This window comes from Hyperoodon ampullatus (genome assembly GCF_949752795.1).
Source record: "Hyperoodon ampullatus genome assembly, chromosome: 14".
In the NCBI taxonomy this organism is placed as follows: domain Eukaryota; kingdom Metazoa; phylum Chordata; class Mammalia; order Artiodactyla; family Ziphiidae; genus Hyperoodon; species Hyperoodon ampullatus.
Genome location: NC_136927.1, coordinates 25,758,554 through 25,772,796, shown reverse-complemented (window position 1 = coordinate 25,772,796; position 14,243 = coordinate 25,758,554). Strand labels below are relative to the sequence as shown.

Below are 14,243 nucleotides of genomic sequence, written 5' to 3'. Positions count from 1 at the left end.
CTCACCAGCATATCCTGGGACCCAGGGCATAGCTACGGGTTTAGATGCTATGGTGAACACCCAACATTCCTGCTTCTTATGGGGGGAACCCCAATAGTCTTAGGAGGCCCCTGAGAAGGAGGCCACCCCAGGGAAGTAGAGCCAGAGGTGACCGGGGGTGGGGGGCACTGAGCCTGATGACATCCCTGAGCCCCCAGACCTGAACGTGGTTAGCCCACCCCTTGGCTTTTTGTACGCGAAGCCCCATCGGAGATGATTCTGATCTCACCACTTCAAGAGCCCGCGGGGCTCCAGCCAACCCGACTTTGGCTATGTCCAGATCCAGGGCTGCAGCCCATATGGTCCCAGCCCTCGTGGATACTTGTGGATGTGGGAGGCGAGCAGGCTGCCCCGCAGGGCTCGGTCCTGACTATCTGGAGACCAGGGAGCTGCTGTGGGACTGGCCGGAGGAGGAGGTGGTGGCGCTGAGCTGGGAGAAGCGGCTGGTGCAGGATTCCAGGCTGGACATGGAGCCCCTGGGGAGGAAGCACACACACGTTGCCTTCTGGTGGTGACACAGCCCTGGGTGCAAATGAGGCCCCAGGGCCCTTTCCACAAGGCTGGTAACCGCCCCAGGCACAGAGGGCAAGTGCAGAGGGAAAATCAAGTGAAGCTGTGATGAGAAACAAAGCCCAGCCCATTTCCCTGGCACCCTCTTCCCCCCAAGAAGAGCCCAGCCTTCCACCTACCATTCAGGGGCTTCCCTGACCCGGGGGCCTAGCATGGCCCAGAGGGGACCCCGTTATCTCCAGCCTCCCCTCTCTGCCTCCTTTTAGCTCCTCTGACACCTGCCTCCCATCTTGGGGCCTTGTGTGTCTGCACCTGCTGCCAGAAGCCTTTTTCTCCTGCCCAATTTGTCCAGTCAAATCCCACTCCAGACTACGGAGCAGCACTGTCCAGGAGACCTTTCTGCTATGACAAATAACAGATGTCCCATATCTGCGCCGTCCAACACGGCTGCCATTGGCCACGTGGGGCTGCTGGGCATTCTAGATGTGGCTAGTGTGACCAGGAACCAAACTTTTAATTTTATTTAGTTCTAATCGCTATGTTTAAATTGTTACCTTCGGCTAGGAGCTACCGGGTTGGAGAGTGCAGCCTTAGGGCCCAGCTACTCAAAGTGTGGTCCGGGGACCAGCAGCACCAGCATCTCCTGGAGCTTGTCAGAGCCGCAGACTCTCCGGCCCGCCCCAGAGCTGCACAATCAGAGTCTGCATTTTGACGAGCCCTCCAGGTGATCGTGTGCACAATGCCTAGATCTCAACTCCAATGTCACTTCCCAGACACCTCCCCACACCCCCGCACCCCTGCCCACCCTGTGCCGGGCCTGGTCTTGGGCTCTGACAGCGCCCTATGTTAAGGCCTCTAGCACCTCCTGGAGTGTGACCTTGAGCAAGGACCCCAGGCTGGAATAACTTCATGGCATCTATCGGTGCTCGGGTGTGGATACGTGGTCTCCTGCTCCATGATGGCAGACGCTATCTGTCTGGTCCCCCCAGGGCCACCGGTTGCCCACTGAGAGCAGCCTTGAACTGCTGCTCTCCTGACACTATTGAAGGTCAGGGCAGCAAGGTTCCCCCACACTGACCAGACAAGACAGGCTGGCAAGCAGCATCCGGCCCACCCCTCAGCCTCCACCTGCCCTTCCAAAGGCAGCAGCCCCCAGATGCAGGTGTCTGTGTGTCTGAGTCCCCCTGCACCTCAGTCTCTCTCTCCCACACTGAGCCCCGATGGCCAGAACAGGCTGCTTCCCAAAGGGAATCACCACCCTCTGACACCCTGTGGGGTCTCCCTTTGGAGTAAAGATGCTGGCCCAGCATCTCTTTTCTTTTTTGGGGGGGTGTGCTTACGGCTTGTGGGATCTTAGTTCCTCGACCAAGGATTGAACCCACGTCCTCGGCAGTGAAAGCGCGGAGTCCTAACCACTGGACCGCCAGGGAATTCCCAGGCCCAGCATTTCCTGTGCCAGCTGCATGTGCCCCTAGGATCCCTGGAGCTCTGCCTTGGATATGGGTCCAGACTCAATACCCTCTTGGAGCCTCAAGTTTACTCATTGGTAAACCATTTAAAGCGTCATTTTTAGAAGGAAACTATACAGATACATCACGGAGCAGGATGCAAAATCACACTTGTTTTTAAAAGATAAAACACAAGGTATGGCAGAAACCACTATTGGGTGCTTACTGTACGCTCAGGTGAAGGGCAGGCTTCCGCCAACCATCTCATCCTCAGGACAACCCCATGACGTAGGGGCTCCTATTTAACAGTTGGGGCTCAGAGAACTAAAGTGACTTGCCTGAGGTCACAGAGCAACCAGGAAGTGCTGGAGGTCTTAACCACTACACATCCCTGTCTCTCTGACAGCAACGCTTGGGGAGAGTTGTCTGTGAGGCATTATTCTAGAATGTTCTAGAGCAGTCCAAACCCAGTTTTATGGAATTCTAGGAGTGAGGGGAGGTACAAATAGGACTCAGGCTCCCCTTCTCCCCCCACCAATCAATCTGGTATGTTAGGCTTCTGTCCATAGTTTCATTTGAAGGGAAGGCTCTGCAGCTGAGGCTGAAGCAGCATAGTTATCTGATCGCTCACAAAAAGGTGCTGAGCCACTGGCAAGTTTAACAACACCCATGCCAGGGCCCCACCCCTAGAGAAGCTTGAGGGCAAGTAGAGGAGGTGAATCCAGCGTCCCTAGCCCAGAAGAAAGTGGCCTCAGGCATGCTGTGGGCCTGGTCTGGAGGGGAGTCCGGGGCCCCTCGTACCTGAAGTCCTCAGACGCCAGCACCTCGTAGTAGTAGAGGAGTTTGCACCTGGGGCCAGGGCTGTGCAGGGCCATCAGGACATCCTCCACGCCGGGGAGGCTGCAGGCCATGTGGCCAGGGGCACTGTGCATTTGCCACTGGAGCAGGTAGACGCCAGGGCACTGGGTCACGTGGGAGCCCTGAAACACAGCAGCCACACGCCTGAGGCCCTGGTTCACCAGGGGACAGGAGACCCTTTCTAAACCAGTCCACCAGCAAATCCTTCCTTTTGGGGTGTCCCAAAGCCACCTTTGCTTCCCCTCTGCTGTTACCCCATATCCCTGGCAGCTGAGAGCCTTCCTCTTAATCGGGATGGGGGCTGGGGGTCGAGGCCTAGGGGGTGTGGCTATAGGACAACAGAGGTGTGGTTTGGTTAAACACCTGGATTTTGTTGAGCTCTTGTCCTGCCGAGTGGGATTTGCAAATTGAGGAGACCTGAAAAGGGAGCTTAAATGTGCTTAGAATTTGTTGAGGGCAGAGGGACAGCAAGAAAGGAGGGTGTTAGTTTTTATAAGAAGAGCAACTTTGAAAAAGGGCTGCGGTGTTCGGTGGGACCCTGGGGCGGGGGTGCTGGTGTATGACGTGACAGCTGTCTGCTCAATTCCCTTAGGAGACCTCCAGTAAGATCTGCACTGCTCGCCAGTGCGTGCGTGCGTGCATGTGTGTTCGAGGCCGGTGATGTTTGACCTGCAAGCACTGGCCTCATGGAGAATGTGGGGGTCAGCAAGGGTGGCTCATGTTCTGGTGACATGTCCGAGTGCTGTTCCCAGACCTACAGTTTCTCTGTTGCCTGGATTCTGAAAACTTGACTGTGCATAAGGAATCACGGTGAGAGGTGAGGGATACAGACACCAGGCCCCACGCCCAGAGGTTCTGAGCCGGCCCTCCTGCCGTGGGCCCCAGCACCCTGCATCTTTGACAAGAGTCTCGGAATTCTGAGGATGGGGCCCTGCCAGAATCTGTCTTTCTCCGCAGCTGTCCCGCAGGGTCTCTGAGACCGGAGACCAGGTCCAGTTTGTCCATTGCTGTATCCCCAGAACCCAGCACACAGTGGACACTCAGTCCTGAGTGATGAATGAATAAATGAACGTAAAAACAGAACCTGGGGACTTCCCTGGTGGCGCAGTGGTTAAGAATCCACCTGCCAATGCAGGGGACACGGGTTCGATCCCTGTTCCGAGAAGATCCCACATGCCTCGGAGCAACTAAGCCCGTGCTCCACAACTACTGAGCCTGCACTCTAGAGCCTGCGAGCCACAGCTAATGAAGCCCACGTGCCCTAGAGCCTGCACACTGCAACTACTGAAGCCCACACACTCTAGGGCCCGTGCTCCGTAACAAGAGAAGGCACCGCAATGAGAAGCCCACGCACCGCAACGAAGGAGTAAGCCCCCGCTCGCCGCAAGTAGAGACAAGCCGCGCACAGCAACGAAGACCCAACATGGGCAAAAAAATAAATTAAAAAAAAGAAAAGAAAAGAAACAGAACCTGGATGCTCTCCCCTTCCCGGCAGATGAGGGGGGCCTCCACACGGTTGTAATCTGCACCCAGGGCCCAGCCTTTGTCTGTCAGCTGCCCGCCAGCCCTGGCCCCAGGCTCCCGGGGGCCCGGCTTGGGCGCCTGCTTGGTGTGGTACAGACTGAACATCACGTCCCCTTGCAGGATGTCAAAGTCCCAGGTGATGACTGACTCCCTCTCCAGAATCTCCACTGCGACCTACGTGGGGACAGGTGACAGGTGAGGTCTGAACGTCCAGCCTGGCGGGGCCTGGGGTGGGGAAGTCGGCTGCAGGGATGTGGGTGCCCACCCCGGTCTCCATTCCCTCAGCCTCAACCCCAAGTCCAAGAATTGCTCTGGACAGACCCACCTCTGTCTGAAATGCCTGGGAGGATCCACCCTGAAGCAGGGTGACCCCCAGCCAATGGCTGGCTGATGTGAGGGTACAAAGGCTGGCCCCCTGCCACGCTCTCCTCACGGATCAGGCTGGGCTAGACCGTGGTTCAAACTGGCTCTTGGCTTAGCTTCTGCCCCCGCCCTCCTTACAGGTTTCTCCTGAGCCCTCATCCTCTACAAATCACTGGCACAAGAACCCTCGTCTCAGACTCCACTTCGGGGTCCCTGACCTACGACGACATCCAGCCCAGCAGGCCCTCCCAGGCCGGGACCCCGGCACCTCATGGGGGGCCGCACGGAGCACACTGGCCGACTGGTAGGTGTCTCTCCACTGCTGCAGCTGGCCTTTGTTCTCCTGATCCTCTTCTGTCAGATAGAGGGACTTGGGGACCAGCCCTCCTTCAGGGACGCCACACTGGGGGACAAAGACACCAGAGACAGTCAGGGCCCAGCCAGGCCTGGCTGACCCACAGAAAGGTGCTCTGTGACCCCTGAAACCACACTTATAACATGCGTACATATCCTGACAATTGGGGAGACCTGGGTAAGCTTGGCAAAATTCCTAGGAAACATCTTTCTTTACCCTGAAATCATGAAAGCTTGCTGTTTGAGATTTCTGTTGGAGAAAGGAAAAGGCCTGCCCTCCCACCGTCATGAGTTAGGGTCACCCCTGCCTATCATCTCACCCCCCAGGGCAGGCAATAAAAGTGGTCTGGGGGGGAAAAGGGGGTCTGGGGCCGCCTCCCCTGGAAACAGTTTCCTGATCATCCCTTGCCATGAGGCTGTGGGTTGAGGATAAGTCCCTCTGGGTACACCAGCTTCGGGGTTCAGGCCGCTGGGACATTTGAGTCCCCTCCCCTTGCAGCAGAGTGTGCAAAGCCAGCAGCTAAACTCTAACTGCTGCCTAGCAACGTCCTGGATGGGAATACAGAGGGGTAAGCCTTTGCCTGTCCTGGTCTCTGAGCTTTCGGGAAACTTCTGTTTCGCTCCCTATGTTTGAAAGAACCAAGGTCAGGCCCCTCCTTCAGAGAGGACAAGCTCTGCCCCAAAGAGCCAGCAAGGCCCTCCCCAGGTCAGAGCACACACAGAGGGCCTGCCCTCCTCCCGCCTCCTTCCATCCACAGCCCTGCCTCTCCGAGGCCACAGACCCTCCCCGTGCTGTAAGCGCAGGGCCCACTAGGGCCTCACCAGGCACTCTCCCCCGAGGAAGTCGGGGATCACTTCTTTGTCCAGGTAGTCGACAAGGCCTCCGGGACCCTGATAATTGCTGCCGCTGTAGATGAGGAACTTCTGCCTGGTGTTCTCATTGATGAAGGGGCTGATCTGAGAGGGGGAGATGGGGAAGACGGAATGTTGTTTTTTTTTAATTGAAGTGTAATTCACAGAACATAGAGTTAACCATTTTAAAGTGAACAATTCGATGGCTTTTAGTTCATTCACTATGTTGGGCAACCATCACCTTGAATTCCAAGACATTTTCTTCCCCCCAGAAAGAAACCTCAGACCTGTTAGCAGTCACTCCCCTTTCCTTTCCCCTCAGCCCCTGGAAACCACCAATATGCTGTTTTTTTTTTTTTTTTTTTTTTTGCCTATTCTGGAGATTTCATAGAAATGGGATGACACAACATGTGGCCTTTTGTGACTGGCTTCTTTCACTGAGTGTCATGTTTTCAAGGTTCAACCACGTTGTAGCGTGAGTCAGAACTCCCTTTTCACCTAGAGATTGTCATACTGAGTGAAGTAAGTCAGAGGGAAAGACAAATATATCACTTGTATGTGGAATCTAAAAATGTGGTACAAATGAACTTATTTACAAAACAGAAACAGAGTCACAGATGTAGAAAACAAACTTATGGTTACCAAGGGGGAAATGGGGGAGGGATAAATTGGGAGATTGGGATTGACATACACACACAGTACTGTATAGAAAATAGATAACTAGTAAGGACCTACTGTATAGCACAGGGAACTCTACTCAATACTCTGTAATGACCTATACGGGAAAAGAATCTTAAAAAGAATGGATATATGTATATGTGTAACTGATTCACTTTGCTGTACAGCAGAAACTAACACAACATCGTAAACCAACTATACTCCAAAAAATTAATCTAAAAAATAAAAATGAAATAAAATGCATGCAGATTCACAGCAATACTGCGCAAATAACTGACAAGGATCCATCTCAAACACCAGGATGCGTGTTTGTAGCTGAGCTCTGTTATCACTGCTGCTGCTTCTTGGCAGATTGTCACATGGCCATTGGAGGAACTGCTAATGGGGACGGGGCTTCCTTTTTGGGGTGATGAAAATGTCCTAGAACTAGCTGGTGGTGATGGTTGCACAACTCTGTGAGTATACTAAAAACCACTGAATTCTATACTTTAAAAGGGTGAACTTTTTGTTTGTTTTTGGGGTTTTTTTGGCTGTGCCACGTAACTTACAGAACCTCAGTTACCCGACCAGGGACTGAACCCGGGTCATGGCAGTGAAAGCCCGGAATCCTAACCACTAGTCCACCAGGGAACTCCCAAAAGGGTGAACTTTATGGGAAATGAAGTATATCTCAATAAAGCTGGTAATTAGAGGAAACAATGCAGGATAATTGGGCAGAGCAGCTCACAGAGGGACCCCCTCCCATCTCAGGCTCCTGCTCTTTCTTACCAGCGTCCAGAGCACAGGGAAGACGCGGGGGGCTCGCACGATGAGCAGCCGGCCCAGGGTCTCAGGATAATTGTCCTCCACCACCTCGATCATGCGCAGCAAGGCCTTTATCCCCGGCCGCCACAGGTGCCTCAGGCTGAGACCCTCCAGGTCCACCAGGCAGATCCAGGAGCTGCGGCAAAGATGCCCCCTCACTCCACCTCGCTCAGCCACCTCCCAGGGCCCCCAACACCATCCTCAGGGACCTGGGGGCCCACAGACAGGGATGGAGGGAGAGGCTCAGTAAGGCAGCGCTGGGAGCAGAAGGGGCAGGGACCACAGGGCACTCTTGTGGACCCTGCCACCGTGGGGAGGCCACGTGGCATAGAGGTTCTGAGTGTGCACACCGAGGCTAAGCACCCAAATTCAAGTGCCTGAGAGCTGTGTGACACAGGCACTTCCTCATCAGGACAGTGGCAATCACAGTAACAGTCCCCATCTCATCCATTGTCAGGATTAAATGAGATGGTCTATGTAAAGTTCTCTGCAAGGACAGGCACATAGCACATGCTCATTAAAAGCCAGTTTTTACTACTAATTGCTGAAAAGATGATGACTGCTAAATAGAGCACACACTCCAGAGCCAGATGGCCTGGGTTCAAGTCCCAGCTCTGGCATGTGCTGTGTGGCTTTGGCTAAGTTACTTAACCTCTTTGTGCCTCCATTTCATTAGAACCAATTCATTAGGAAAATGACTGTTTGGCTGCAGCAAGTGGTCCCTGGGAGCCTGTCCATCCAGCTTCATTCCCTTCACCTTGCCCACCCACTCCTAGGAGTGCCTTCATGACACCCTGTCATCTGAGCCATCTGGGGGGCATTCCGCTTCTGGCCAGGATGCTGAATTATCGATTCCCCACTCCAACCCCAAGGGACACCCCTTTAGGAAAGCTCTAAATAGCAAAGGAACTTAATTTGCACAAAGATCAGGATATTTCAGGATAAAAACTTCAGTAGCAGGTCCTGCCTGTCCCTCCCTTGTAGGCTGTGATCGGGTGACATGACTCAAGGAGCTTGGAAGAGTCCCTGCTACACAGGAAGTGCTATGTGGTGTTTGCATCACCTCTTAAAGTCATGGCTTACGGGATCTTAGTTCCCTGACCAGGGATTGAACCCAGGCCCCAGCAGTGAAAGCGCAGAGTGCTAACCACTAGACTGCCAGGGAATTCCCATTAAGTCATTGTTTTTGATAAGCCATAAAGAAACCCTAGGAAGGGTTTACAGAAGAGGAAGCCACAGATCAGAAAGGTTAAGTGCCTTTGGGGGCAATGCCACTGTAAGGACTGGTGTGGGAAACTCCGCTCAGGAATAGGAGTCTGGGGCAGCCCTAGGAGGCGGTGGATCACTGGATGTGCCATGACACCTGCGAGGTCCGCCTGCCTGGGACACTGGCAGGGTGGCTCTTGGGGTGGGAGCGCTGGTCTCGAAAAGCCAAGTCCAGGAGGCTGCATGGCACGGGGAGAAAGTCCGCGAGCCCGAGCCAGATAGGACCGGGTTCAAACTCCAGCACTGCCCCTTCCCCGCTCAGCAGCCTTGGATGACCTCAGCACTCTGAGCCTCAGTTTCCCCTCCATAAAGAACAGGGATGCTGAGAGTCCCTGCCTCGTAGGGTCACTGTAAGAATTAGGTGAGGACATTTCCGTAAAGCATCTAGCAGGCTGCCTGGCACGGCACCCATGCCCAGTGAACTTCGGCTGTTGTTACTGTTTGGGGAAGTTTGCCTGGGTTCTTGCCTGATGGGACGGCCAAACTGTCTTGTGTTCCCTTCACACCGCTTCTGGCCTTCCTCATTGACGCAAAGAACCTGGAAAGCAGAGAAGGTGCTGGCGAATGTTCACTTGGCTGCTCCAGCCGCAGGCAACCCCGGGGGCTCCCAGGAGCGGGGACCCCAACTCACATGCTGCAGCAGCACCTCCTCCCCCACGGCCTTCATCAAGCCCTTGGTGTCCATGTGGCCCAGACGCAGGATGTACAGGGGGCGGCCGTCTTTGGGGCGGGGCCGAGCAAGTGGAGGACAAAAGGGAAACCGAATTACATACTTTTACATAATCCTTCGTATATATTATATATGTACAGTCAATTCTTGTTATTTGCGGTAGTTACTTTCTATAAAGTCACCTTGAACACTGAATCAAGGAACTCAGAACCATTGCTTCTAAGGGGGGAATAGGAGGTTAAGTTTCTGCCAGCCTCTGGTCGTGACATTTTTGTCAGTCGATCAGTCAGTATGTAACTTTGTTCTGCGTGTGTTTCTATTTGAGGACACCTTGTTTAATTTACATTGTTGATTCATTAACATTGAACGCATGGCCAGCAGCACTGTAACTCATGCCTGAATGGAGTTTATCTCACATGAATTTTCTCCAGAAGGTGCATCACAGCCTTCTTGCACTTAGGAACATAGTGCTTCTGCACGATGCGAAATCAACGCAAAAAAGCACAAAATGCGAGGAAAAAAAGGCACTAAATAGGCTGCAGAAAGGATACTCATTTACAGTAGGAGCTGAAACAAGGAGGCAGAAGGACACTCGTTCAACCTCAGCTGGGAATGGATGTGCACGTCGGGTGACTCAGGTTTTTCGTCACTCTGTCCGTGAAGGACAGTGAAAGCGCCCTGAGTATTGATTTGGAAGTTACAAATAAATTTTAGTGAGTAGGCAAATTCACAAATACAGAATCCATGAATAACACAGACCGACTGTATATTGAAAGCAAGCGTGTCAACCAGTTCTTCAGGAGACTCAAGCCCTTGCCCTAATCAATACATATGAATTTTTAACTAAAGGACATTGAAAAGCATAACAGGCACTGGCGTCAAAGGCAGATTAATAAAAAATCCAGATATGATATTTGTAGTGGGTTGGACGGTGTCCTCCCCAAAGTTCATGTCCATCCAGAACCTCAGAATGTGACCTTATTTGGAAATAGGGTCTTTGCTGATGTGATTACTTAAGGATCTCAAGACAAAATCATGCTGGATCAGTGTGGGCCCTAAATCCAGTGACCCGGGGTCTTTAAAAGATGAGGAGAGGACACAGAGATACCGAGAGGGGAGGCTGTGTGAAGACAGATGCAGAGATTGGGGTGACGTGGCCACAAGCCAAGGAACACCTGAGGCCACCAGAAGCTGGAAGAGGCAGGAAGGATCTCCCCCAGGGCCTTCGGAGGGAGCACCGCCTTGCTGACACTTTGATTTTGGACTTCTAGCCTCCAGAACAATGAGAGAATAATTGCTATTGCTTTAAGCCACCCAGTTTGTGGTAATCTGCTAAGGCAGTCCCAGGACACTAATGCAGTCAGTATTCATGAGCCAAAAAGTAATGGTGGGCTGACCCAGCCCCTGGGAGAAACATCTTGTCTCCCACCCAAACATCTATTCCAGCTCTGCCTTCACAGCTGGGTTGTCACCTCAAAGGCATCTCCAGATGCCCAGAAGAGCCAAAAGGAAAAATAATAAGATGCTAAGATGAAAAGGGGCATTCAACGTGCATTCGACAGTGACCCAAGTGTACACTCCATGTTATGTAGGTAAAGAGACGCACCTATGTCCTGGTAGTGCCAGCCCCCTGCGTAGAACTCCTCCAGGAGGGCAGGGGGTCGCCAGGTCTGAAGGAGGAGGTCCACCTGGTGCTGCTTTCGCCAGCTCAAGGACTGACACAGCATCTCCCGGGCCCTGTCCAGGTGGAAGTCTCGAGCCCGCAGGAACCTAAGGATGTGCTCGTCTTTGGGGATCTGAGAAGAGAAGGAGGAGAAAGCCTTTAGCATGGAATTCCCTAAGCCGGGTGGTGAAACTGGAAAATGAGTCTCCTGTCTTATCTGACAAACACTTAGCTGGGAAAAGGACGTTACACTCAACGATGACGCAGCCAAAGGTGGACTGCAGTGAATGTCTGAGTTTGGGCTTCCTAACCTCCCCCTCCTGTGCTGGGGGTGACATCTCTTTTCTCTTGGGGAACTGCCTTTCCTGCCCCCTTCCCAACACCAACGGTGGTTTTAGTTAGCGTTGCCAATCACAGGACCCCACTCCCACGGCCTCCGGTGGACAAAATCCATGCCAGGCGAATCAGAGCATTTAGACAATTTTAAATCTGAAGAACGGGCATGAATCCCTTTCTCTACGGAGGCAAAGGGGAGACTCAAAGCTGTAAGCAGCCACAGATCCAAGCTCAACAAGGAAGCGTGTCTGAGGAGATGAAGCAGACATAAACGGATACAAGAACTAAGGGGTTCCAACAGCATTTAAGTCCTGGTTTCATGGGACTTCCCTGGTGGTCAAGTGGCTAAGACTCCGCACTCCCAATGCAGGGGGCCCGGGTTCGATCCCTAGTCAGGGAACTAGATCCCACACACTAAGGATCCCACGTGCCACAACTAACAAGATCCTGCATGCTGCAACCAAGACCCGGCGCAGCCAAATAAATAAATTTTTTTTTTAAAAAAAAGTCTGGTTCGGGACATCCCTGAGACAGGCTGCGTGGTCAGTTGAATTGTGCCCCACCAAGATCATGTCCACCCAGAACCTCGGAATGTGACTTTATTTGGAGATAGGCTCTTTGTAGAAGTAATTAGTTAAGATGAGGTCACACTCTATTAGGGGGTGGCCTGCTCCAATGTCTGCTGTCCTTATTATAAGAGGGAAATTTGGACACAGACACAGAATGTAAAGAGGGGAGAAGACCACGTGAATACAAAGGCAGAGACTGGAAGTGATGTATCTACACACCAAGGACTGCTGGCAGCCATCAGAAGCCAGGGGAGAGGAATGGAACGGATTCCCCCCAACCCACCCAGCCTCCAGAAGGAACCAATCCTGTCGACACGTTGATTTCAGACATCTGGCCTTCAGAACTGTGAGAATAACTTTCTGTTGCTTTGAGCCACACAGTCTGTGGTATTTTGTTTCAGCAGCCCCAGGAAACTAACACACCCCACTTAACAGTTTGTTATATGAGCCAATTAAACCCCTACCCCCGCTTTTTTTGTCTGATTGATTCAAGCTGTGTTCCTAACACATATAACCCAGACTCTAACTAACATGCAGAGGTGACAAGCTAAAGCCCACCACTCTTCTTCCTTCCCTCAGGCAAGTATCAACAGTCAAGGAAAGCCAGCCCCCATAAAAAGTGCACTTTCCTGAGTGCTGTGCTGAGCCAGACACGGAGTGGATTGTTCCTTGTAATTCACTCCGGGGGCAGGGGTGTGCTCACATTGTACCCATTTTACAGGTGAGGAAACAGGCAAACAGGTTACATCCCAGCCCAACACTAAAGTAACTCCCTTGTCTGCCCCCCAGTGGGGGGAGGGGAGGAAGGGCAAGCAACTCACGACTAGGCTGGAAGCTCTTATTCAACAGAGCTAAAGGTCAGGCCCGTGACTGAGACCTACAGGCATGGTGGACACTCATGTGTAGGGCTTAGAGTCTAAAGGCAAAGTCCATGTGCAGTCAAAAATCAACGCTCGCAAATCATTAAATCTCTTAGAAAAGGACAGTATGCATGGTTTTGTGAACACAGTGACTGTGCTGTGACTGTGCTCCCCAGGAGACATGGGCGATGTCTGGAGCCACTTTTGGTTGTCACAGCTGGGGAAGAAGAGCTCCTGACCTCTCATGGGTGGGGTCCAGGGACACTGCACAATGCCCTATGGTGCACAGGACGGCCCCCCATAAAGAACTGTCCATCCTCAAATGTCAACTATGCCAAGGATGGGAAACGATGCTATCAGTGCTACGTACAGAATGCATGAGACAGGATATAACAAAAGAAGGCCAAATAGAAGTGTCCAGCATTGCTAATTACACAGACTTACTTACCTGGCCCTTCCTCCCCCCATGCCTGAGGTTGAGTCACTACAGCCCCAGCCCTGACCCACCTTGCCTTTGTGGGTCTCCTGCAACCAATGCCGCAGCTGGATCAGGCAGCTCTCCTGCATGGGTGTGAGATGGCCCAGGCACCTCTCAATGTAGTCTGCATCCAGCTTGTCCCCTGGAGGAGAAAAGGGGGTTCAGGACAGCAGGAGATGCTGCATGGTCTACCCTTTCTGAAACCCTTGCCTTACTGGCCACCTTGAATCCAAAACGTAGTTCCAAGCACACGGTGACCCTTTCACCAAATAGCTACTGGTCTTCAGATCTTCTAGTGTTTCCAACCCATTTCCAAGGTGATTCTAAAAACTCATGCTGGGGCAAGCCTGGATCTCACTGTGCTGAGTGGTGTGTCCCTTTGACCCTCAGAAATCAAGATAATTCCTACCCTCTGGGAATGTAAGTTGATATAGCCACTATGGAAAACAGTATGGAGGTTCCTCAGAAAACTAAAAATAGAGTTACCATATGATCCAGCAATCCCACTCCTGGGCACATACCCAGACAAAACTGTGATTCAAAAAGATACATCCACCCCTATGTTCACAGCAGCACTATTCACAATAGCCAAGACATGGAAACAACCTAAATGTCCATCAACAGATGGTTGGATAAAGAAGATGTGGTATATGTATACAATGGAATATTACTCAGCCATAAAAAAGAACAAAATAATGCCATTTGCAGCAGCATGGATGCAACTAGAGATTATCTTACTAAGTGAAGTGAGTCAGAAAGAGAAAGAAAAATACCATGTGGTATCACTTATATGTGGAATCTAAAATATGACCCAAATGAACCTATCTACAAAACAGAAACAGACTCACAGACATAGAGAAAAGACTTGTGGTTGCCAGGGGGAGGGGGAAAGGGAGAGGGATAGACTGGGAATTTGGGGTTGGTAGATGCAAACTATTACATTTAGAATGGATAAACAACAAGGTCCTACT

General features: G+C 52.1%; 1 protein-coding gene and 1 long non-coding RNA gene across 2 annotated transcripts in view; one reads left to right on the top strand and one right to left on the bottom strand.

Annotated features, from left to right (window-relative positions):
• Positions 1–409: 409 nt before the first annotated feature.
• SEC14L5 (SEC14 like lipid binding 5) overlaps positions 410–14,243 on the bottom strand; it is a gene marked incomplete at both ends in the record, with an annotated part of 35,366 nt that continues 21,532 nt past the window's right edge. The window contains 10 exons of the mRNA XM_079719369.1: positions 410–515; positions 2,799–2,977; positions 4,326–4,553; positions 5,011–5,145; positions 5,919–6,053; positions 7,395–7,566; positions 9,164–9,234; positions 9,328–9,416; positions 10,973–11,162; positions 13,302–13,414. Coding sequence (XP_079575495.1) covers positions 410–515; positions 2,799–2,977; positions 4,326–4,553; positions 5,011–5,145; positions 5,919–6,053; positions 7,395–7,566; positions 9,164–9,234; positions 9,328–9,416; positions 10,973–11,162; positions 13,302–13,414 — 1,418 coding nt within the window. The remainder of the gene's footprint in view (positions 516–2,798; positions 2,978–4,325; positions 4,554–5,010; positions 5,146–5,918; positions 6,054–7,394; positions 7,567–9,163; positions 9,235–9,327; positions 9,417–10,972; positions 11,163–13,301; positions 13,415–14,243) is intronic.
• LOC307063315 lies at positions 3,805–9,830 on the top strand. Its single transcript, XR_013811240.1, has 3 exons — positions 3,805–4,574; positions 4,883–5,046; positions 9,798–9,830. It is a non-coding gene; the product is annotated as an uncharacterized lncRNA (long non-coding RNA).